Source organism: Anser anser (genome assembly GCF_964211835.1).
Source record: "Anser anser genome assembly, chromosome: 3".
Classification (NCBI taxonomy): Eukaryota; Metazoa; Chordata; class Aves; order Anseriformes; family Anatidae; genus Anser; species Anser anser.
In genome coordinates this window covers 114798168-114821158 of record NC_139722.1, presented here as the reverse complement: position 1 = coordinate 114821158, position 22991 = coordinate 114798168, and the positions used below count along the sequence as shown (strand labels likewise).

Here is a 22991-nt window from a genome sequence, read left to right as displayed (position 1 = left end):
TTTTCCTTAAGGGTCAAGAGATTGCCACCCCCTATTTGCTTTCATTTTCTGGAAATTTTGAGATTTTTATAGCTGCAGTTAGTTCATGTAAAAGTAGCATGTATTGGGAGAGGGACTGGGAAAGAGTTGGATGAGACTCTTTCATTGTGGACCCAGTCCTGTTATAGCTTTTTGTATGATAGTAGTATTATGGTAGTCTAGAGAAGATTAAATTTTGTTTCTCTATATGTGCTTGTTTTTTGTGTGTGCTACCAAGCTGTGCTTATCATGTGTACTTTCTTTCCTAATATTCTGAGAGAAGTGAACTTTGAAAAAGACCAAACGGAGTCATATCCATAGGTTATGCTGAGAATAAGTTCTTCTCTGCATATTTTTCTTTACTGTTTGTCATGCTCCTGTTCTAGGTCCTCCATAATTTTGTCTTTTTTCCCTGTCTCACTGTGCATTAACAAATCAGAAGATGCACTTTGCATTTGTCTGTGGCATACTTGATAGTATAAAAAATTGTGCACGTTGAGACATAGCTTTTTCTAAAGTTACACATGAAATAATTTTTAAGGAGCGTGATATGGACAGAAAGAAGATTGAGGAACTCATGGAGGAAAATATGACTCTAGAAATGGCTCAGAAACAAAGTATGGATGAATCGTTGCATCTCGGCTGGGAACTTGAACAGATAAATAGGACTACTGAACTTTCTGAAGGTAAGCATAGTAATACTTGCAAACTGCTAAAAAGTGAAAAAAAATAAAGTTGGAAGTGGAGCAGTATTAGGAATTCACAGCTCCTGATCTCTATAGTACAGGATCTTTTGTCCTCTGGAGAAAGTTGGCAGTTTTGGGGTTGTTTCATTTCGGTTGTCATCTTTTTTTGTTGTGGTTAGTTGGTTTTTGTTTGTTTGCTCAGTCGTGTATGTCCATGGAGGTGGACCCTAAATTAAAAGTTTCTGTTCCTGTAACTCTTGTTCACTTCAGCAGAGATGTAAAACCCATAAATACCGTGGAGTTAAAATGGGTTGCCATTCAAGCATCTATACTCTGTAGTACAGATTGGGAATCTTCTTGCTTTACTATTCTCAAAGTTATGAAAGATTTGTTAAGGTTTCTCAGAGTAATTGTTTGCAGAAACATCTGTGGAAAAAATTTTGATCCTTCCAGTATAGAATGCTTGGTCACAACTGGATTGCATACAAAGGATTTGAGGCAATTGGGGAAGATATCTTCAGCTGCAGGAAATCTCTGTCATGATTAGGAACTGTAGGATGTGTAGGACATTTATTTCTATGCATATGTAGTGTTATCTGTTGGGTAAGGAAAATGGGTCACTGATCCTAACTAGCCTTATTCAGCAGAAAAGCATTGGAGAATCATCATAGGCTTCTAAATCCCCTAACTCTAAAAACGCAAAGTCTGTCTGTGAAGAACTCCAGGTAATAATAAACTTAAATTACTTTTTTTTTTTAATGGTGTTTTAATAGTGCCACAGAAATCACTTGGTCATGAAGTAAATGAACTGACATCAAGCAGATTACTGAAGTTGGAAATGGAAAACCAAAGTTTGCTGAAGACAGTGGAAGAATTACAAAATGCAGTGGGTTCTGTAGAAGACAGTAGTTCAAAGATTCTGAAAATGGAAAAGGAAAACCAAAGACTTAACAAAAAGGTACTCACCAGTGTATGTTTGAATTATCGTGTATTAGTTGCCTAATGTTGCTTGCTGTTTTATTTCTAACAGGTAACTTTATAAATTGCCATTATTTTGAATAAAGCAAATATTGCTAGTGTCTAAATAGTGTTATGGTGCTTATAAACTTAGAGTAAAAAAGAATACAACTTCTGCAGGAATGTTTTTCTATTTTTAATTGTTTTTCATTAATACATGATCACTTTATTCAGAAAGCGCTTTTATCAGTAAGGAAGAAAATCAATGTGTTAATGTAGGGACAGTGAATAATGAAAGTATTTTATGATGCTTGATAAAATTATTTTTAACTTTGTAATTATTAAGCAGGGGAAAGTATGTTTACATAGAGATATCAGCCAGTATTCACCTATGCAGAAAATTTGGTCATGTTGTTGTTCGTTACTGAGAAAAGAGAGAAGATGGGCCAAGCAATTGAGCAAGTGAATGAAGAAAATTACTTAGATATATCTGTGCTAGTCTACACTATTTTACTCTACAAATCATATATCAGGTCGTATAATTCAGTCAATGATTATTATAGGGAATAAAAATTGGGAAAAAAAAAAAAAAGAGACTACAGTGGGGTGAAATGTCTAAAGTTTCTGAAATACCGATGTGTGGTGGTTTTACCGGACTGGGCAGCTGAACACCACAACTGCTCTCTCACTCTCCCTCCTTAGATGAGGAGGGGAAGAAGTAAAGGAAAGAACAACTCACGGGTTGAGATAAGGATGATTTAATTAAAGGAAAAAAGAAATAATTATTAAGGAAAGATTGTTATTAATTAAACAATTTAATTAAACAATTTAACTAAATTAACAATTTAACTAAAGGGGAAAAAAAGGGAAAGGGGAAAAGGGAGGGGGAAAGGGAAAACTAAACAAAACAAGTAAAGGCTATGTGGAAGTGCAGAAGAAAGAAACTACTCTCTACTTCCCACAAATGAGCGATGCTTGGCCACATCCTTGAAGCAGGGCCTCAACGCACGTAGCCGGTGTTCGGGAGGAGGACAGACGTTTTCACAATGAGAGCCCACCCCTCCCCTCTTCCTCCTTTTTCCACTTTTTATTGCTGAGTGTGACATCATATGGTATGGAATATCCCTTTGGTTGGTTTAGGTCAGCTGCCCTGGTGATGTTTCTTTTCTCACATCTTTGCCCACCCCTAGGGGGGTTAGAGAGAGTCCTGATGCTGTGCCAGCACTGCTCAGCAGCAGACACAACACTGGTGTGATACCAGTGCTGTTTTAGCTACAAGTGCAGAGCACAGCACTGTATGGGCTGCTGCAGGGAAAGTTAACATCCCAGCCCAACCCAGTACACGATGTCAGACATTAGATTATTGTTGAAGATAGAAGAGGTAATAATTTAAAAAAAATCCCTTCTCTATTTTATACTTCCATGCTATTTCTAATTTCTTAAAAATACATTTTTTTGCAGCAGCAGCCTATGTGCTGCTTTGAGATTTTGTACAATACAAGGAAGACAGTTAGGAGAGTACAAAAGAAGGGAACAGGTTTAAGAAACAAGCAGTAGTAAGTCTTCATAATTGTCTGATACTGTTCTTACAACTTGGGATGTCTGGCAACATGTCCTTTTTCTCAGCTGACCCTACAAAACATTGTTCTGCATTGTGACTACTTCAGCAAAATGTGTGAAGTTGAACAAAATGTTTATTATGGATCTTCTGTGCATAGTCTGTTTCTATCTGGACATGCTTTCTCTTCAAGCAAACTGCTAATATAGAGTCTACACTACACTAAAATGAGCTAGACACAGTGACCGCAGGAACTCTACTCTGTGTCCAGTTGGCAGACAGACCAGCTGAGACAGTTGAGCAAGCTGTGGATAAATTTGGTTCCCACAGGGTGTCTGACTGCATCTCTGCCTAGGTGATTGAGCCAGTTCCTTCTCCGTTGCAAAAAATCAACGAAAGTGCCAATATCCCTGTAAAAGATGCATTGCTCTGTTAAGCAAGGGATCAGGACAATCTTAATTTTGGAGAGAGAGGGAAGTGGAAAACTGGTCAATCATCAGTGTTCTCAGCCGAAGTGAAACTATTCAGGTTCTGACTTAACTGATGTCATGCTTTTTGCCTACTTGCAACCAATAAATTCTTCTGTGGAATAACACATTCTATTCTGCCATCTTTCTGTCATTTTTATTTCTCACTATTTTTTACCAGCAAGTTAAGGTGTAACTCAGATAATTTCTTTCTGGAAATATTGTGCCCTGCTTGTAGTCTGATTTACGTCTGGACTCCTCTAGCATTGGGAAATGTGGAGCGTGGGTTGACATAGAATATAATCTTTCCAGCAGATGATTGTTTAATGTATATGTTGCTTCTAAGTTACTAATTTTGACTTAGATGTGACAGAAAAATCACACTTGGTGACTGTCACCTGCAAACAATTTTGCTGTCCGGTGACATTATGGGAGTTGTAACCATGTTACAAAATAAACCTGTGTATTGAAGTCATAAGTAATCATCATAAGTATCTCTTGAAGTGTTTAAGATGAAATAACATTCAGCTCAGCCCTTTTAAGTTGAAAGGGAGGTGGAGTAGCAGTATAAGCCTCACTGAAATATATTTTTTTTCTTTTTTAAAAGGGTGCTTGGGGAAATATCCAAAACCTAATAAAATCTGACCATTTTTTTTAAATGAAAAAGTCGCTTATAGATATATTTTTTCTAAACCAGGAGAGAAGATGCTGTTAGAAGTAATTTTTTCCTAAAAGAGATGAATTGTTTCAGAGAATAGAAGGTTTCATGTTATTCATTCCTTTAACTTGCTTTACTCATTGTTATAAGACTCCCTTCAACCCAGCTAAGAGTAACGCTATGATCATTTTCAAGTAGATTTTTAAAAAAATTATTTCTTTTCCTCTAGCTTGAAGGGCTAGAGAATGAAATTAGCCAAGAGAAACAAAGTCTGCAGAACAGTCAAAATTTGAGTAAAGATTTGATGAAGGAAAAAACACAGCTTGAAAAGACACTTGAGGCACTTCGAGAAAACTCAGAGCGACAAGTGAGTAACAGAATTAAGTGTTAATGCAGCATTGTATTGTTCTCCTTTTGTACTTCTCTATAGGCATAAAGGGATTGCAAATGTAGCAGATTTGCCAAAAGGACATACCTGCACCAAAACAGTTTGTATAAGACCTGCAGCCAGGGAGAGTCATGACTCATTTTAAGCAGAGGCTTTACTGTTAGTTTTAGAACTTTTTAGTGTTTAGTAATGCTTCTGTGGTTTTCATGGGCTATGCATTTGCTGTAGTTGCTTAGAGGTTGTAGCACAGCCAAAACAGAAAATTGGGAACTTTGGAGTTAGGCCAAACACCTCTCAGTGGAGGAAAACAAGTTCCAGGCAGCTGTTCAGTGTTTGAAGTAATGCTGGAGTACTACTGAGAACTACAGCAGCCTGTCCATTGAGGGGACGTGACAAAGACCAGTGTATCCAAGCTGGTTTGTTTGTTCTTCTGCTGTGCCACTTACCTTCAAAATTATCTGAGGCAGCTTCCTGACAGTCCTTTACGTTAGAATGTTTGCTAGGTGAGGCTTGCAGGTAGATGACAGAATTTGTTATTTTGATCGTCCAAAATAGGAATTTGTGTCTTTGTAAAAGATTTGGGCCGTATTTGGGAGGTACTAAATGTCACTGATGTCTGCACTCACTATATAACAAATATACTTTTAGAGCTTTTTCAGATTAGAAGTATATTTATCTTTTTATGAATTCTACTGATATTTCTTGATCAGATCAACAGTTTTTGGCTTAACTGAAAATATAAAAGTACACTATTTTGGAATACAGAATATTGTAAAAATTCTGAAAATTTGTGCAGGACCAATTTAATCAGAAAATCAAATTCCAGCCCTAACAACAACAAAAATGCTCATTATTGAAGCTTTACTTTCATTTAAAGACAAGTGGGGATAACTTGAAAGCAAAACTACCTTGTCTTGTTTAGATGTTCATTATTAAAATAATTGATTTAGACATTGTATTTGAAGTGTATTCCAGGGAAAAGGGACTAAAACTTTCTAGAATACTGTAATAGGTTGTAAATCCCAGTTCAACTATTAAAGATAAATGTGGTGTTTTCAATGTGTTGAAGTAGGACTGACACTTCAGTGGGGCTAATTCTATTTTAAAACTACGTACTTAGGAGCTGTGCTGAGTTAGCAGCATCTTTTGTGTCTTTTACAAATCCTATGCTGAAACTTTTTGGGAGGGACTCCCTAAAGTACATTTGATTTTTGTCAAAAACATGGAGGCATTGATCATGATATTTTTGTTAAGTTTGGATTATGGAAGCTGAATTCATAGAAAGTAATTATATATGTTCAGTAAGATAGCAATTTATGTAAAGAACCGTTAAAAAAAAAAGGGGGGGGTTTAGACACCTTTTTAATAATTTTAGAACAGATAGCCATTTCCAGGATCCAAGTTGCAAATCCTGTTATTAATAGCTATATTCAGACTTAAATATGAAAGAACAGTCTATAATTTTCTCAGTCACTGTTTTTCATTGCAGCTAGCATTTTCACTTTTCTCCAAAGCAGTGTGTTGTTGAAATGCCCCTTATGATACATGATTTGTGTTTTCCTAAATATTGATCTAAACAGTTTTCTGCAATTTGTAGTCTGCCATTCAATACTCAAATCTAAGTAATTCAAATTGATATGAAGTAACTCAATAAAAATAAAATAAAAAATCAAGATACAAAAGCTACATTTGACCTTAAAGTAGATCTGGAAATATGTTTCCTAAGAAAATAATTCAGTCCTGTCAATGATTTACTTTCTTTGGAGGCTGTTTTGAAGCAGTATGTCCCTTTTTAACTGAAAAATGAATGAAGCTTTGTGTTTGTTCCCAAAATGTGATTTACTATGATCAGGATGCCTTCATATCCAACAGATCAGCGCTGTTTTTTCAAGTGAAATAAAAATAATACTTTTGGAGTTCTCTCACCTGCTTTCATCTCAAGTTTGGTTTAGAACTTGACTGCAGTTTTGTTTTTTGTTTACATGTTTCTAGGAGAGAGCTATCTGGAAATTACATAGTTTAAGGAAAATAAACTAGATCTGAATAAACACAAATGAAAAGGAAATGAAGCTAAGAAATAGATACAGCTTTATTCTGTTTTGTATTTTGTTAGTTTTATTTCTGTGTCATCTTCTGTCCAAGAGGAAGGTCTTTGAGGAGTCAAATTGACTTAGGATTTTACTGTCAAACTCTCACCTGGGTTCATATGCAGTGTTTGTAAGGCTGCAAATAAATATCAGTAGTGTAAGAAGAGAAAATCCTATTAAAAACCCTACAGTAAAAGGGAAATATGTTGTAATCTTAGTATCTTAGTAGCTTTCAGTTTATATATGGAACTGGTTATTTGTCGGCATGTTGCTTACTAGAGTTTACATTTTTTCCCCAAAATTAGATTAAGCTATTAGAACAAGAAAATGAACATTTGAATCAAACTGTAGCTTCTCTAAGACAACGCTCACAAATCAGTGCTGAAGCGAGAATGAAGGAAATTGAAAAAGAAAATAAAATTCTTCATGAGTCTATTAAAGAAACCAGTAGTAAGTTAAATAAGATTGAATTTGAGAAAAAACAAGTGAGAAAAGAACTGGAACATTATAAAGAGAAAGGGGAGAGAGCAGAAGAACTCGAGAATGAGCTGCATCATCTGGAGAAGGAAAATGAATTATTACAGAAAAAAATTACTAACTTAAAAATTACTTGTGAGAAGATAGAGGCCTTAGAACAAGAAAACTCAGACCTGGAGACTGAAAACAGAAAGCTGAAAAAGACTTTGGATAGCCTAAAAAATCTCTCTTTTCAATTAGAATCCTTGGAAAAGGAAAATTCACAACTTGATGAAGAAAACTTAGAATTAAGAAGAACAATTGAATCTTTGAAGTGTACAAGCATTAAGGTGGCACAACTACAATTGGAAAATAAGGAACTGGAGAGTGAAAAGGAACAACTTAAAAAAAGCCTTGAACTCATGAAAGCCTCATTTAAGAAAAGTGAACGCTTAGAAGTCAGCTACCAAGGTCTAGACACAGAAAACCAAAGGTTACAGAAAGCCCTTGAAAACAGCAATAAGAAAATTCAGCAACTAGAAAGTGAATTACAAGATTTAGAGTCTGAAAATCAGACTCTGCAGAAAAACTTAGAAGAGTTGAAAATCTCTAGTAAGCGCCTAGAGCAATTGGAAAAGGAGAATAAGTTGTTAGAACAAGAGACTTCTCAACTGGAAAAAGATAAGAAACAGTTAGAAAAAGAAAATAAAAGACTTCGACAACAAGCAGAAATTAAAGATAGTACTTTAGAAGAAAACAATGTAAAAATTAGCAATCTGGAAAAGGAAAATAAATCTCTATTTAAAGAAATAGTTGTATATAAGGAGTCATGCGTTCGCCTGAAAGAACTAGAAAAGGAAAATAAAGAACTTGTGAAAAGAGCTACTATTGATAAGAAAACCCTTGTCACTTTACGAGAGGTAAATAGAAAGTAGTTACCATTCTTAATGTAATCTGTATTTTGGGGGGGGAAAAAGGTATTATGCATTCATCTGTGTATGCTGTTAGTGTCTTCAGTGGTTACAGTAGGGATGGAGTTACATAATAATAAATACATAATAATAAATGCAGTCACATTACATTTAAATCTGTAAGGTTGCATACAGGCAGTCATGAAGCCTTTGTTAAATTAATGTTTTTCATATTCTTCATCTTAGTATTTGCTTTGGCTACAATGTTGCCCCTTGATCCCAATGATTGAGACCAAATTAGGGAAATTCTTCAGAAAGGAAAGGAGTAAAGAGCTACAGTGAAATCATACTTATGGTGACAATATAATGCCTGATGCTAGCTAAAAGCTAACACTTGGAAGGAAAGGAGAGTTAATGACAGTTAAATTTTAGATAGTAATAGAAGACTTGTACATAGGCAAAGAGAATTAAGACTGCATTATTATATTTGTATAATAACACTGCTTTTTTTTTTCTGTGTAAGGACTTGGTGAGTGAAAAATTGAAGACCCAACAAATGAACAATGATCTAGAAAAGCTTGCCCATGAACTTGAAAAAATAGGCTTAAACAAGGAGCGTCTCTTGCATGATGAACAGAGTAGTGATGACAGGTGAGAATGTCAAGGCCTATCTACTCAACGAATAGTATAGAATTGAGGGTCTTTTATATTCATAAAGATAAAACAGTTTTACAGACTCTTATTGTGTATATGCTTTGGTTTTAATGCACTGTAATAAGCCAAAAATGGAACTTGAAATTCTTTTAAATTAATAAGGTAGCTGATGTGCTTTTGTGTTTTGTCTCTGGAAATGAATTACTACTTCTTACTACTAGGAATTTTCTTGAAGTGTGTCAGTAGATACAGTTAATATATAATCAAAACTTATGTTCTAGTTAGCAATGGAACAGTAGCAGTAAAAGAAAACAGGCCCGTAGTGAGGCTTATTTCTTTTTGACTGATAGAAACATTATTTACACTTTTGTCACATAATGGTTAGCTTAAACTCTCACTCTTTCCTTGATGCTATTTTCTTCTATTTTTTTCTACCAAAAAAGAAACTGCTTGTATTCCCTCTTATACACGCTGGGATGTATCCAATTCTTGAGTGTCTCCAAAACTTCATACTGGCTCTATCACTCTGCCACACCTGCCGGTATAAAGCAGCTGCTATCCTGACATCTGTTTGCTTTGCTGTATGTTGTGTTCTGTCTTATCCTGCAGGGATTTAGGGAAAAATTGTGACTGGAGAAAAGCAGATTAGTATGGGCTTCTAGCCAATCTTTCTTTCATGATGCTATTCAGTTGTGCCCTTTTTAAATAGGAGAAGGGGAAAAAAAAACTGGCGTCATGATCTGTTATTACTACTGATTGTCATGAACATGTAGATTTATTTGGGGCCTACTATATCAAAAGAAAACCAGATTACATTTTTATTTTCCTTCAGTTTCCCTTTCTTGTTGCCAGAGCTGTGTTAGTGAGGTAGTGCCAAAATCCCGTATGGAGAATCTGTTGACACCTCTTGTTTTCTGCTGGGGTCTTCAATCTACCTTTCTCAGCTCACAGATGAGGAGTTCAAAAAAAGCCATCAGAGCTTTGACTAGTATGACTACTTCTGGGGAAAAAATATTATTCTGTAGAGGTGCTTTTAGAAATTACACTCTGTGAAAAGATTTATGAATCTGCGTCTACATTTCAGGCAATGCTGTTAGTCTCTTACAAGTGCTTATACTTCTAAAGATTCAGATGTTGTGGGTTCACTTCTCATTGGTTAGTTGCTTTGGGATGTTATATTAATTACGACTTTGGGTCATGTAATGCTAGTGTTTCCATCACATTTTACAGAATGGTATTATTGGATCTATTAATTGTAATTCAGAAGAAAATTTGGAGTTGACATATCTCCATGGAATTGGGAGTTTTATTCAGGTTTAATTAAAATATAATCTGGAAATGAACTTCTGACATAGTTCTGGCACCTGTTGTGACCTCTTCCATTTCTGTGTGTGATTCCATGTTAGTCAAGAGTGGGAATTACACAAGTGAACAGTTTTCAATTGCCTCACTGCCTTTGGTGCTTTTTTCTCTCCAAGGAGTGCATTTTTTTTTCTGTGTATATATTGACTATTACCTGTTCTTGGCCTGTTTTCTGCTGGTCTTAGTTCACTTGTAACTTGGTACTGCTCAGCTGCACTGTTGTTAAGAACAGCTCGTGCTCAATTATTTGCAGATTGCCTTACAGTAGGAGATAATGCCTCTCTTGAAAAGAATTCATATCAGACTTGATTGTCAAGCACTGACCATGTGAAAGCACCACAGAAGCTGATGGAATATTTGATGATACAGGATATTTGGATGTCAGACTGAGTATGATGTCGTTGGTCAGGCTGATTGGTGGGAAGGTGTGCAGTAAGATTTATGTCTTGAATCTTACGTATCCAAAACATTACCTAAAGCCCGCTTCTGAGCTCAGGCTTGTGACAAATAGTTTTAGATGTGAAGGAATTTGGGCTAAGCTACTGTTTTGAGACTCTTCTACAATCAAAATGTAGACTGACCTGTAACAACTGCATGTAGAGCTGGAGGATTGTGAGTGGGAAATACTTGTTTGAAAAGTGGAAAGGTTGATTGGTTTGAAATTGTGCTCTGTGACTATCTTGCCTTTCCAGTATTCTCAACTTTTCATAAATCCAAAAGGTGAGACATTAGCAATTATTTGATCAGGTCTGTAGAAAGCTAAGTTCGTTATGGCCAAAATCACTTCTTGGTGTATTTTTGGTCTGTCTCTCTCATTTTGGTGACAAATTTAAAAAGCACCATTTCTCTCTCTCTGAGAGAAATAAAATTGAGAAGAATCTCCTCTTTGGTGGGGATTAAGCCAACCACTTTTGGTGAATTACCTTCAAGGTGTTTTCCATTTTGTCTTATCTTTCAAATGGCTGTTGTCCTTAGACAAACAGATTTGTGGATTCTGACCCCGAATTTAAAATGCCCAAGTCTTAATGGAATTAGAAAGTTTAACCATTTTTTGTAATCAGGTGTTTAAAAGGAAGATGGGGAATGGCTCTCTGCTATTAGTCTTTCCTTTTCTGCATAAGTGTATAACTTTGCAGTAACGAAACTTCTCATTTGCAGCTGAATATATGCTTCAGCTCAATAAGATAAAATGGTGTGTGTTCTACTGGTTGTAGAATGCCTGTATTTCTTAAGTCCCTGAAAATTGTTTTTCATACCCTAAAATCTAGAATTCTCATACTACTACATAATGTTTTTGGACATCTTTCTACTTACCATTGGTCTTCTGCTCCAGTTCCTGCATAGATTTAATGCTATTGTCAGTTCAGGAGTCTCTTGCAATCTATTTTTTTCACTTAGCTGATAGATTCTTTGGCAATTGAGATTAGGAAGGGGAATATTTATGGCTTGTTTTATTTTATCCTACCGCAGGCAAAAGTGGGATGTTTTCCAAATTTTGAACACATGTACAGTGATGGTAGTGTTGAAAAGTGATTAATGATTGTAGCATTCTGAAGTAATTTTTTTTAAAGGACTAATAACGCATTAGAATATTGTACACTGACAGTTTCAGGAGATACTGTTTCGAAATAATATATTCTAAATCCTTATCACTTCTCTCCCAAATATGTGGTTTTGGTTTTCTATGTACCCTACAATATTGTAAATATGGTAAAAACTGGAATCATACACATCAGGAGTGGTAACAGTCTTAAAATCCCAGCAGCTGGGCTGAGTGAGCAATTCGCACACTTACGCATCAAATGAGTATGCACCTGCAAAGAACTGTGTTCTTCTCCTTCCCTAGTGCCTCCTCTATTTAAGCAGGCAGGAAATGGAAATTGATGAAAATCTTGCTCTCTGAATACTTCATATTCGAATTTAGTTCAGGTCCCTGCAGGATTCACTGGAGTGGAGCCAGAAGGAAGAGTGCTGTCATCACACACACGCTAATGATCCAAATAAAGCCAGCAGACTAGTGCTGTAGTTGAATGTTGCTTTTTATATATCTAATGTTTTCAAGAATGAAGGATTAAAAAATGTTTTGGATTGCTGCCTTCTGTTTGCTTTAGAAAAAGAACTTGGTATTAATACCAAGGTGTCTTCATGCTTTTGAATAGTCAGCATTCACGTGTTTTTCAATGTAGCTACAGGGCTGCTGTTTCAGAACTCTTTAAAATTTAAATACCTGAAATAATTTTCCAAAATACAATTTTTCTTTCTTTCTGGGATGTCGTTGATCAGTAGGTACAAGCTTCTGGAGTCAAAATTAGAATCCACACTTAAGAAGTCTCTTGAAATAAAAGAAGAAAAAATTGCTGCTTTGGAGGCTCGTTTAGAAGAATCAACAAATTTAAACCAGCAACTCCGTCAAGAGCTTAAAACAGTAAGGAGAATGACATATTTTTTTGTAAGATTAAATGATCCATTTATCAGCTATTGTTGTTTCTATACTTTGCTTGACCTTTTAGTTTAAGAAAGGAAAGGGAAGAGAAAAAAAAAGGGTGGGGGTGTTTTTAGAGTAATATAAGGCAGGACAAAAGTATGACTGCTTTTTAAAACTTCAGTAATATAGGCCTGGTGTTGAAATCACATGAAAAGGTGTGTTGGAGTTGATTCAGTGGTCATTGAATATGTCAGGTAGACTAATAATCTGGAGTTTATTTGATTGGGGAATGCCAAAAATAGTCATTTTTTAGTAAGTTACGTTTTCTGGTCTGCCTTGAGCAGCCTGAGTGGAGTGGTTAAAAAACCAAAAACAAACAAACAAAAAAAACAATCTCCTTGATTTGTTGAACTTTATAAAAGTTGGGGAGTTACAGTTGAAAGCACTAAAGTAAAATACAGAGTAGAGGTCTCTTTGTTGGTCTCGTAGTCATACCTGTCTTAAGTGTTTATTATAGTTAAGCTACAAGTATCCATATGTTATTTGTACATCAACTCATCAAACATATACAGAAAGCAAATTTACAAATACAGTAAGATATGTACGTATTGCACTTTCTGTTCTCTGAGAAGTGGTATGGTCATGTAATAGGATGTTGAAAATGGAAAATTTTAAACCTAATATAAGTTGTTCTAAATAATTTTAGGTGAAAAAGAACTACGAAGCCCTCAAGCAAAGACAAGAAGAGGAAAGGATGGTTCAGAATTCTCCTCCAAGAAGTGGAGAAGAAAATCAGTCTGTCAATAAGTGGGAGAAAGAAAATCAGGAAACTACTAGAGAATTACTGAAAGTTAAAGATAGATTAATAGAAGTGGAAAGGAATGTAAGATGTGCTTTTTCTATTATTCTGATTTTAAGTATTTGTTGTGAGCTGCTCCAGTAATACAAATGAGAATATTCTTAAGGAGGTGTGCAATTTATGACCTAGTTTATAGACTAAACATAATCTGTATAAAATAGTGTATGATACAGCTGGATTCTGCACTGACAGATGCCATAAAGCACTTGACTGGTATTTAAAAGGAAAAAATATAAACCTGGATTTGACTTTTTGAATCCACAGATACCTCACAAATCTCTCTTATATAATATTTGTTTACATTAGTCATTGAGATTTCTTTACTTTTCTTACATAGGTCTAATGTTATTTATGCATTTTTTAAATCTTAATCTATAGCAGTATCATTATATGTTACTTTGTTATATAAGGTGACACAGTTTGTTCTCTGGAAATACCTGTGAATATTTTAAATCCTTTCTCTCTACTGAGGCTAAAGCATAACGAATCATAGTATTATAAGTCATGCTGCTTTATTTGTTCTGGAAAAACAGTTCTATTTGAAGTTCAGTAAACAGCCATGAACTCAAATTTTCTTTTCTCTTTTTTTTTTGTTGTTCAAAGAATGCTACACTGCAGGCAGAGAAACAAGCACTGAAAACACAATTAAAGCAGCTTGAAACACAGAATAGTAATCTGCAGGCTCAGATTCTTGCACTTCAGAGACAGACTGTTTCTCTACAAGAACAAAATACAACTTTACAAACTCAAAATGCCAAGCTTCAGGTAATATTACAATATTTTATTTTTAAATACAAAATTAATTTAAAAGTTTTTCAAGTGAAAGTTTTAAAGCTAACAGAAATGCTATAAATCATGTTTCGATTCTGGTACAGACATGAAAATGGAAGTAACATACAAATAATCTGCACTAGGAGCAGTCAAATAATATTTTGTGATGGCTGATAAAGAATAAAATTTCCAGAAGTTGCTTTTAATCATTTGTGTTTATCCTATTTAAACCCTTGACTTCATACTCAGGAGTAAAGAAGACTGTTACCCAGTTTTGTAAGATTTTTTTTTTTTTTTTTTTACTTCTAAGTTAGGTCAGGAAAGCAGTTAGCATCTCCAAAGAGGCTAATAAATCTATTTTGTCTATTTTTATAGATATAATAATAAATATATAAGTAAAAGTCATACCTAAAAGGAAAATCAAGATGTTAGTAAATACAGAGAATTTGCAAAAAGGTTTGAAAATTGCATAAAAATAAATATGCAAAGATGTAATTTAGATAATGCAGAGGTAGAAAAAAAGGTAATGAGCGGCCGTGGAAATTATAAAAATGTTTTCCTGCAGAGTCCTCCAGCCGTCGTGGCCAAAATTCATATATCATCCTTCATGCTTCCAACAGTGTTGTCAAATGCATATGTTTTTTTTTTCTTCTGATAAATGAAATATTCTTGTTAATGAATCAAATCCTTTTTGGAGCTGTAAGAATACTTAAAGGGGAGATACGAAATCCACAGTTCAGCACAAATAGTAAACAAAATGCCAAAAATGATGAAAAACAGACAGAAATCCATGAGTGAGGGAATCTTTAAAAGGGTGAACAAATAATGCATTTCATGAATGCCTCAAGTCATCTTTCTGTCTCTTGCTGGAAAGCAGAACCCAGTTGTACCACAGATGCACTTTCTATCTACCATGTTGAAATCTAATTAGTGCACAGTACTCCCCTTTGTGTCTGGCAAGCCTGTGAACAAAACAGAACATTTGTGCACATAGTGTGTCTCATCTAGTTGTTAAAAAATTAGTGGACATGGGCATCCTTGACTGTTCTAGACAGATGAGGGTATATATCTGGGGTTCAGAACTCTTTGAGTATTTTGTAATTATATTTGTCAAAATAGCAGGAATATCTTAGGCAGTTTGGTTTTTGCCTCATGGATTGTATAACAGCACAGGCCTTTCCTGTCTGATAAAGCTGGAGAATAAAACAACCATAGATAAGTCAAAGTACTGGGACAATGAGTTAGAAGGGGAAGCATTTTCTGCCTTTTTTTTTTTTTTGTGGTGAATCTCACCAAGCAATGTAATTTTAATTGCTGGGGATGACAGGAGGATGTTGCACCCAGCAGTCCAAGAAAGGGAGTTCCACTTGCAAGACAACTCTCTATTAACTCTAAATCAAAATGAAAGGTGAAGTATGCTCATGAAAATGAGAGTGACTGTTAACTAAATCTGAAATGTGAACTAAGACTAAAGTCTATATAGACTATGTCAAGGCTGTTCTTAGGCAACTGTAATTCTAGCATTCTTCCTGATACCCATAAAGAACAAACGAGAGAGAATTTCTTAAAGGGTGACTGGGATTTCTGTACTAAAGCGAACTTGGAATTCAGTCTGAAGTTTTACAGTATACACTTGCCATCAGACATTACTTCATTTCCAGTGAAACGTTCAGCTTTGTCATTGTAGCAGTGCTGCAGTTCCAACAGAAAGGGATTTGTTCCTTAGTAACAGCATGCGTTGCAGTGGTAGTTTTTTTTTTTTTTCCTTAGCAGATACCCTGAGGGTATTAGAAGCCTTAGTAGTTGATTTTTTTTCTTTTTTTCCTTTTTTTGAATAGGAAAGAGGAGGAAACTAGACTATTGCAGGTCAGATGACAAACATGTCAGGTATCCTTAATTTCTTAAGATATCCAAGGATTAGATGAGGTTAATCTTTTTTAGAAGCACACAAGTAAAGTTTTTTATATGTCCTATTTTGAAAGCTTGAATGTGTTAATGGACATAAATACTGTTCTGACATAACTCTTAGAGAAATGGTACTCTTCCACAGGAATACTTTCCATCAGATCTAACAACATGTACAAATTGGAGTTGTCTGTTAGGATATAAGAAATAAAAGTGTTTCCATTCAAGGCTTTCAGGTAATGGAGTAACTAGAAGGTTGCTGAGATAATGAATTGAACATTCAAGAAATCCTTCGATAGAATGATACAGACAAGATGATCCAGTCTATGAAATTAATGTGCGACTCTTGTCAAATGTTTATGACTGCAGGTTGAAAATTCCACCCTTAATTCTCAAAGTACATCTCTTATGAATCAGAACGCTCAACTGTTGATCCAACAGTCTGCACTAGAAAATGAAAATGAATGTGTGCTCAAGGATCATGAGGATCTGAAATCCTTGTACGATTCACTTCTCAAAGATCATGAAAAACTGGAACACCTACATGAACGTCAAGCTTCTGAGTATGAATCGCTGATTGCTAAACATGGAAGTCTTAAATCTGCACACAAAAATCTGGAGGTGGAGCATAAGGACTTAGAAGATAGGTAAATACTAATATGCATGACTATAATTAGAAGACTGATCCTGACTAAACAGCAAGAAATGCTGTATACCCATGATGAATAAAATCTGTATTCCTGAAATATAACACTAAGATCTTAAAACTTTGAATGATCACATTTTCAAAAAAAAAAAAAAACTCCATGTTTTATTGTTCCAAAAAAAAAAAGCTTAAATACAATTCTTGTTTGCAGGTACAATCAGTTGCTGAAACAGAAAGTGCAGTTGGAAGAGTTGGAGAAAGTGCTCAAGATAGAACAGGAGAAAATGCTTCAGCAAAATGAAAAACACGAAACTGTAGCAGTAGAATATAAGAAACTTCGTGATGAAAATGATAGGTAAAGCAAAACACTGGTGCAGTCTAAACAAGCATTGCATCCTCTCATTTATCTTGATACCCGATGCTGTGCCCCAGAATACTAATGATACATACCTTACAGAAACACACTCTGTTGTTCTATGGTATAATTACTTTAGGAAAACTGAAGAAGGAACAGTTAAAAACAAAACAAAACAAAACAAAAACCCATAAAGCGTAATTATTGCATGCTGACTATACTGAATTCCACATAGCATCTTAAGAATGCCAGGCCATGCACTGTGCTGTGTGGATGTGGGCTGTAGAGGGAGCAAACCATTCTCTGTGAGTTGCTTAAGAGGCAGAATGACTGGTTAATGCTGGTAGGAGTAGAAATTCAGTGTTGTGGGTGGTGAAGGCCAGTTTGATCCCTACTACTGAGGTACAGGTTGCCCTAAATAGTCTGGTTGAAATTAATATTGTTATTTACATAGTACAATACTTACCCACCTCAAGAAGAGGCATTAAGAGTTGTTCATCTGGCGGAGAAGTTTGCAATGACATGCCTTCTGCCTGTGGTGTTGTATGAGAAGAATTAGTGGGAACTGGAAATTGTTTTTAGAAAGGGACGTGGCAGAGCTGGGTAGGAGCAAAGGGAGTCTAAGAGTCCATACACAGCTTATGCAGTTACCAAGGTTTGGACCATTCCTATTTAGTTACTCTTTTGTGTTGGCAAGAAATCTTAGCTGTTTTGTGAGAATTTCATATTTTGAAAAGTGATGTCTTAAAACTAGTTTTTATGTCCACATTTAGAAATCCTAATTATTTTTAAAAATCTGGAGAACCCAGACTGTGTAAAGACTTGATACATACCTAGGAATTTTAGATTTACAGATAACTGACCTACAGCATGTGATACCAAGAAATTCTTACGTGTATTTTGTGAAGTAGCATCAAAGCCTGGAAGTTTCATGTTTCAGGGGGAGTGTGGGTGATGAATACATTTCCTTTTACATGCATGTATTCTTTTATGTTCTCTTTTAATTCCAGGCTTGCTCATACATACAGTCAACTCTTAAGAGAGAATGAAGTTCTGCAAACTGATCATAAGAATCTGAAAACATTATTGAACAATTCTAAACTAGAACAAACGCGATTAGAAGCCGAGTTTTCTAAACTTAGAGAACAATACCAACAACTGGATATTACATCTACCAAATTAAATAATCAATGTGAGGTATGTGACAATTATCCTGTTTGTAGGACTGGTATTGTTGTGATGTTTGTATAAGCTTATTTACAGATTCATAAAATCTTATGAAGTGCTTGAGAATTTGACATTTGGATTATAGATAACGTCGTGAGTCTGAAGACAAATGAATTTGTCTGTTGTACGTGCAGTAGAAAAACTGCAGTTTGTATTAGGTAAACTGTAAGTTATTTAAAGCATCAAAGAAGATTTTACCCATTGAGTCATGATTTTGTTAAGTTTTCTGTTTGATTTGACTGTCTAAATACATTGTAGGCCTAAGTTTTTTTGATAATATCATCTGTGTATGAAATATGCTCACATATAGTTATGTACATACCATTTCATTTATTTTAACAGCTGCTTAGCCAGCTTAAAGGAAATCTGGAGGAGGAAAACAGACATCTACTAGATCAAATTCAGACATTAATGCTACAAAATAGAACATTACTTGAGCAGAATATGGAAAGCAAGGATCTCTTCCATGTAGAGCAAAGGCAGTACATGTGAGTTTTAAAACCAGTTAAATTACTGTGATTAGGGCAGTTACATAATATTAAAAAAAAAAAAAAAAACAACTTTCATTGTATATAGAAATTAATGTTTCAGGAGTAGCATGTGTTTCTGTTCTTAAAATAACAAATTATGTGTGAAAAGCAGATAATTAAAACTAAGAGCATTTTATTTTTAGATCTGAAAGATGAGTGCAACTGCATTCATTATTGGTGAAATGTCTAATAAAAATGTTACTTATTCCCCATTCGGAGATGATAGATTTGTTTGAAAACTGTAATCCTTTTAGTGAATTTGAGAGAAAATATGCTATATTTGTAAATGATTCTGGTATAGCCCATGTGCACGTTGTTACTAAAAATAAAAAAAAGGCAAACTTCTGTTGTATAATAAACAAAGCTAGTGGAAATATTTATAATGATATATTGTGGTGTTAAACAGAAGAATGCTTGTTTTCTTTATCTCACTTTCTTGATTTTTTCCAATAAGAAACAGCTGTTACGTAAGAATTTCTCATGAAAACCTACAGCTTTCAGATAACATATCCAGAGGATCGTGTTACTCACATGTTATATATACATTTTCCAAGCATACATTATCATTAATTTCTGTTTACAGTGACAAGCTAAATGAATTAAGGCGACAGAAGGAGAAATTGGAAGAGAAGATAATGGATCAGTATAAATTTTATGAGCCATCTCCACCAAGAAGGTAGTGATGAATATTGTATAAAAATAAACACAAATCTAAAACACAATTACCCATTCTGTTCTGTCTGAAAGACAAGATTTTGTTCAACTTCAGAGGAGCAGAATCATGTCTGTTCTTGCATACAAATTAGGAAAAATATGAAGACCTAAGTAATGTACTATAAATGCAACAAATGTACTGTCTTATTGATAACAGAAGGGGTAACTGGATTGCTCTGAAGATGAAGAAGCTGATAAAATCCAAGAAGGATGCTAATCGAGAACGTTTGAAATCTGTGACCCTTACGCCTACCCGTTCAGAATCCAGTGAAGGATTTCTTCAGCTGCCCCACCAGGACAGTCAAGATAGTTCTTCAGTGGGCTCAAATTCTCTTGAAGATGGCCAGACCCTGGGAACCAAAAAGAGTAGTAGTGAGTATAGCAGAACATTTCTCTTTCAATACTTCTCAGATAAATGTTTTTTTTTGATATATTTAAAAATGGTGCTGAGAAAACCTATGAGTTCTCGAGGTTTTTTACAGATAATTCTGAAAGTCTTTAGGAAATGAGCCTGGATTTTCTCATTAGTGACAAATTTATACTGACTTCATGCAGGCTTGAGTGTATGGGCAGATGCTATTTTTTTTAGCATTTCTGCAGCTATAAATAAAGATGTCAAAATATGTTTAGTTAGGTAAGATGAAGTAGGTAGTGTTACTGTGTCAGGTGAACAGAATTTTGTATAGATTGTCAGATACCACCACAAGCACTGTATTTTGTTTCTCCCTCTTCTCCCAGCATGAATCCTTCCCCTTGTCTTTGAAAGTGCTTTCCAAGCCGTGGCTGTGCTACCATCCTTCAGATCCTAAACAGATCTTCTGTCTGAAGATGTTTCTCCAGCATCACAAAAAATCAGTGATGAAGTTTTTTGATGCTGAGTATGCAATAGGAAGTTTTATGTCTTGGGTTTCACAAGACATCAGATCAATATTTTTGAGCCAGCTATGAATTTACTGTATTAAAAATGATTAAAGCTATTATGCTGTATTTTTTCTTTTAAGGTTACTACATAAACTTTAAGGCATCTAAAAGCACTATTTCAGGAAAACTTTAAATCAGAGTTGTGATTTATTTTAAATATTAAAATTTAAGTTTGAGGGTAAACTATTGCTTTCATTGCTAACTTGTCAGTTTTGGGGAGCTTAGCATTTTTCAGCCTAAGGGTGGTATGTAAAGATTCAAAACAGGTACTTCTGAATAAAGAAGCACAACTGTGGCTTTTGGAATGTAAATTGGAAGTCTTGCGGAGTTCAGAACTGACTGAAGCTATAGCGAATGTTTACAAGTGTGTTTGAATCAACAGTGTGCACGCTTTGGATCAGGTCAGGTGCATCAACGATTTTATGGTCTGGAAGGGCCCTTTTATGTGACAATATTCTTTGCATTGATACTTGGGACCTTGCAGCTGAGTATGCTGCTGCTACACTCAAAGCACTTTTCCTCTTGATAGAGCCAAGGTTGAAGTTAACGGTGGCTAACCCTCAAAAGAAGTTTGAAGTTTTTCAGACCTCAATAATTTTGTACTGTATGGGCCTTGTTCGTGTTCCTTTTAATCCCGGTGTATTTATGCGCAAACTGGAAGGGCTGATCTAATTCGGAATCCCAGCTTTCCTCCATTACACGTCACCATGGAAACCATATTTTTGGACAGAATTTGGATAAATTAGGTGCCAGTTCAGTGCTGACTATCTTACTGAGACAGTCTGTGTCTCACAGAGTTAGGACTAGAATATGTCAGTGTGAAAAGAACCAGTAGTGGTACACATTTTGCAGTCTATTTCTTCTTCTTTTAGAATGATTGTAAATCCTAAATACCATGATACTGTGGCTACTTTCTATTCTCTAAGTAGTGGCCTCCATGAAAAAAAAACAAAAAACTATAAGAAAGGAAATCAGGAAGTTGCCCCCTGTCTAAGCAACTACTCAGGTGTTGTAGCTTTTCACACTGACTGAAGGCAGTCTGCACCAAGGGAAGGGACAGGTTCTGGTCCACACTGATCGCCTGTGTCTGCAAATGGAGGTGGTCCCAGCAGGAACTGTTGAGATGGAAAATCCTCCTGTATCCTTCAGGAAGCAAGAGAAGGTAATTTTCATTCCCCAGACTGCAGCCAGTGACACAAATCAGTGGTGCTCTCAAAAGCTATGTTATTCTTTGTCCTCTAATGATCTTTGTGACATAAAGATTTCCTATCCCTTAACCTCTGTCAGAGGAGGTGAGGAGATATGGATGTCCAAATGTATTACTCTGCTACCACGACTGATAAATAATTAGCTATGTGAAATCTGTAGATTTTTTTCTTTTGAAGATAGTGGAGACAGAGTGTTTTCCTAATACAGGACACTCTCATGCAGATGTTTTCAAGAGACCTGTTCTCTTAGAAAGACAGGTGATCTTGGTGCAAAGATCAAGGTTATGCTGTTGAAAAAGGAAGACAGCACCTGAGATTGTTTTCATCTGCTCACAGAGTGCTTGAAGCTCTTTGTTTCCAGAGGTACTCTCAAATGAGGGGCTGCCTGTATGGCTGGGAACATTTGCAGCACTGGTAAAACCCTGCAAGCAGTGTGAATGCTGGATGCTCCTGACTGCAGGGTTTCACCTTTGCTTTTCACATCTGTATTCAGTGATTGAATCAGGTGAGCGCTGTGGACCTGACATCTGGTTTCTGCAGAGCCTTTCCTCTTGGAGGGGATGGATACCATTCTGAGCTTTTGCATAGAAAACTCAAGGCAAGCAAGTGGAATTTATTTTTTTTTGTGGAGAAAAACGGATTACTTTTCTGAGCTTCCACTTCAGGTGTTTCAGATTGGCAACAGCATTCCAAGGAATTAAGGCTGTTACTCAGCCTGTCGTCTTTTAATAGTACCAGTAGCAGACACATCTCATCCTTGTGGAAGTAATAGAAATATATTGGGCTGCCCAGCGTGGTATTGCTCTGGTTTGACTTGGACTACTGCCTGCTGCTTGAAGACTACATAGCATTGTAGACTGCTTGTTCTAAGTGCTAACACAGAATAATGTGATGGAGAGGGGTATTTGTTTCAAGGTAGTTCATGTGCACTCGTAAATGTATATGTATATATGTACTCCTGTATAAAACAGAAATGGCTGTATAACAAGCCATTGGCTGAGTAGAAAACAAAAGTAAATGACAAAGCATGTGTCCTGAAAAGTCACTTCAGGGAGGTAAAATAAGCAGCTCCTGGGCTGATAGATTGTTCTACACTGCTTTCACATTTGCATAAATAAGAATTTCTCAATAATTCCATTTTTTGTTTCTTCCTGGATCTTTATATCCTAATTTTTTGCATGTGGCTCCTGTATACTTGACAGTCAGCTGACACATTTACCTGATGCTT

At 35.5% G+C, this 22991-nt stretch overlaps 1 protein-coding gene across 17 annotated transcripts in view; it reads left to right on the top strand.

Annotated features, from left to right (window-relative positions):
- CCDC88A (coiled-coil domain containing 88A) overlaps window positions 1-22991 on the top strand; it is a 100631-nt gene that overhangs the window by 61630 nt on the left and 16010 nt on the right. For all 17 annotated transcript variants that reach the window (XM_083832322.1, XM_083832319.1, XM_083832318.1 and 14 more), the window contains exons 13-26: window positions 560-704; window positions 1478-1662; window positions 4574-4711; window positions 7125-8195; window positions 8710-8837; window positions 12486-12627; window positions 13334-13510; window positions 14090-14251; window positions 16532-16809; window positions 17020-17163; window positions 18174-18360; window positions 18733-18878; window positions 19504-19596; window positions 19792-20006. In XM_083832322.1, the coding sequence (XP_083688448.1) occupies window positions 560-704; window positions 1478-1662; window positions 4574-4711; window positions 7125-8195; window positions 8710-8837; window positions 12486-12627; window positions 13334-13510; window positions 14090-14251; window positions 16532-16809; window positions 17020-17163; window positions 18174-18360; window positions 18733-18878; window positions 19504-19596; window positions 19792-20006 (3211 nt within the window). The remainder of the gene's footprint in view (window positions 1-559; window positions 705-1477; window positions 1663-4573; window positions 4712-7124; window positions 8196-8709; window positions 8838-12485; window positions 12628-13333; window positions 13511-14089; window positions 14252-16531; window positions 16810-17019; window positions 17164-18173; window positions 18361-18732; window positions 18879-19503; window positions 19597-19791; window positions 20007-22991) is intronic.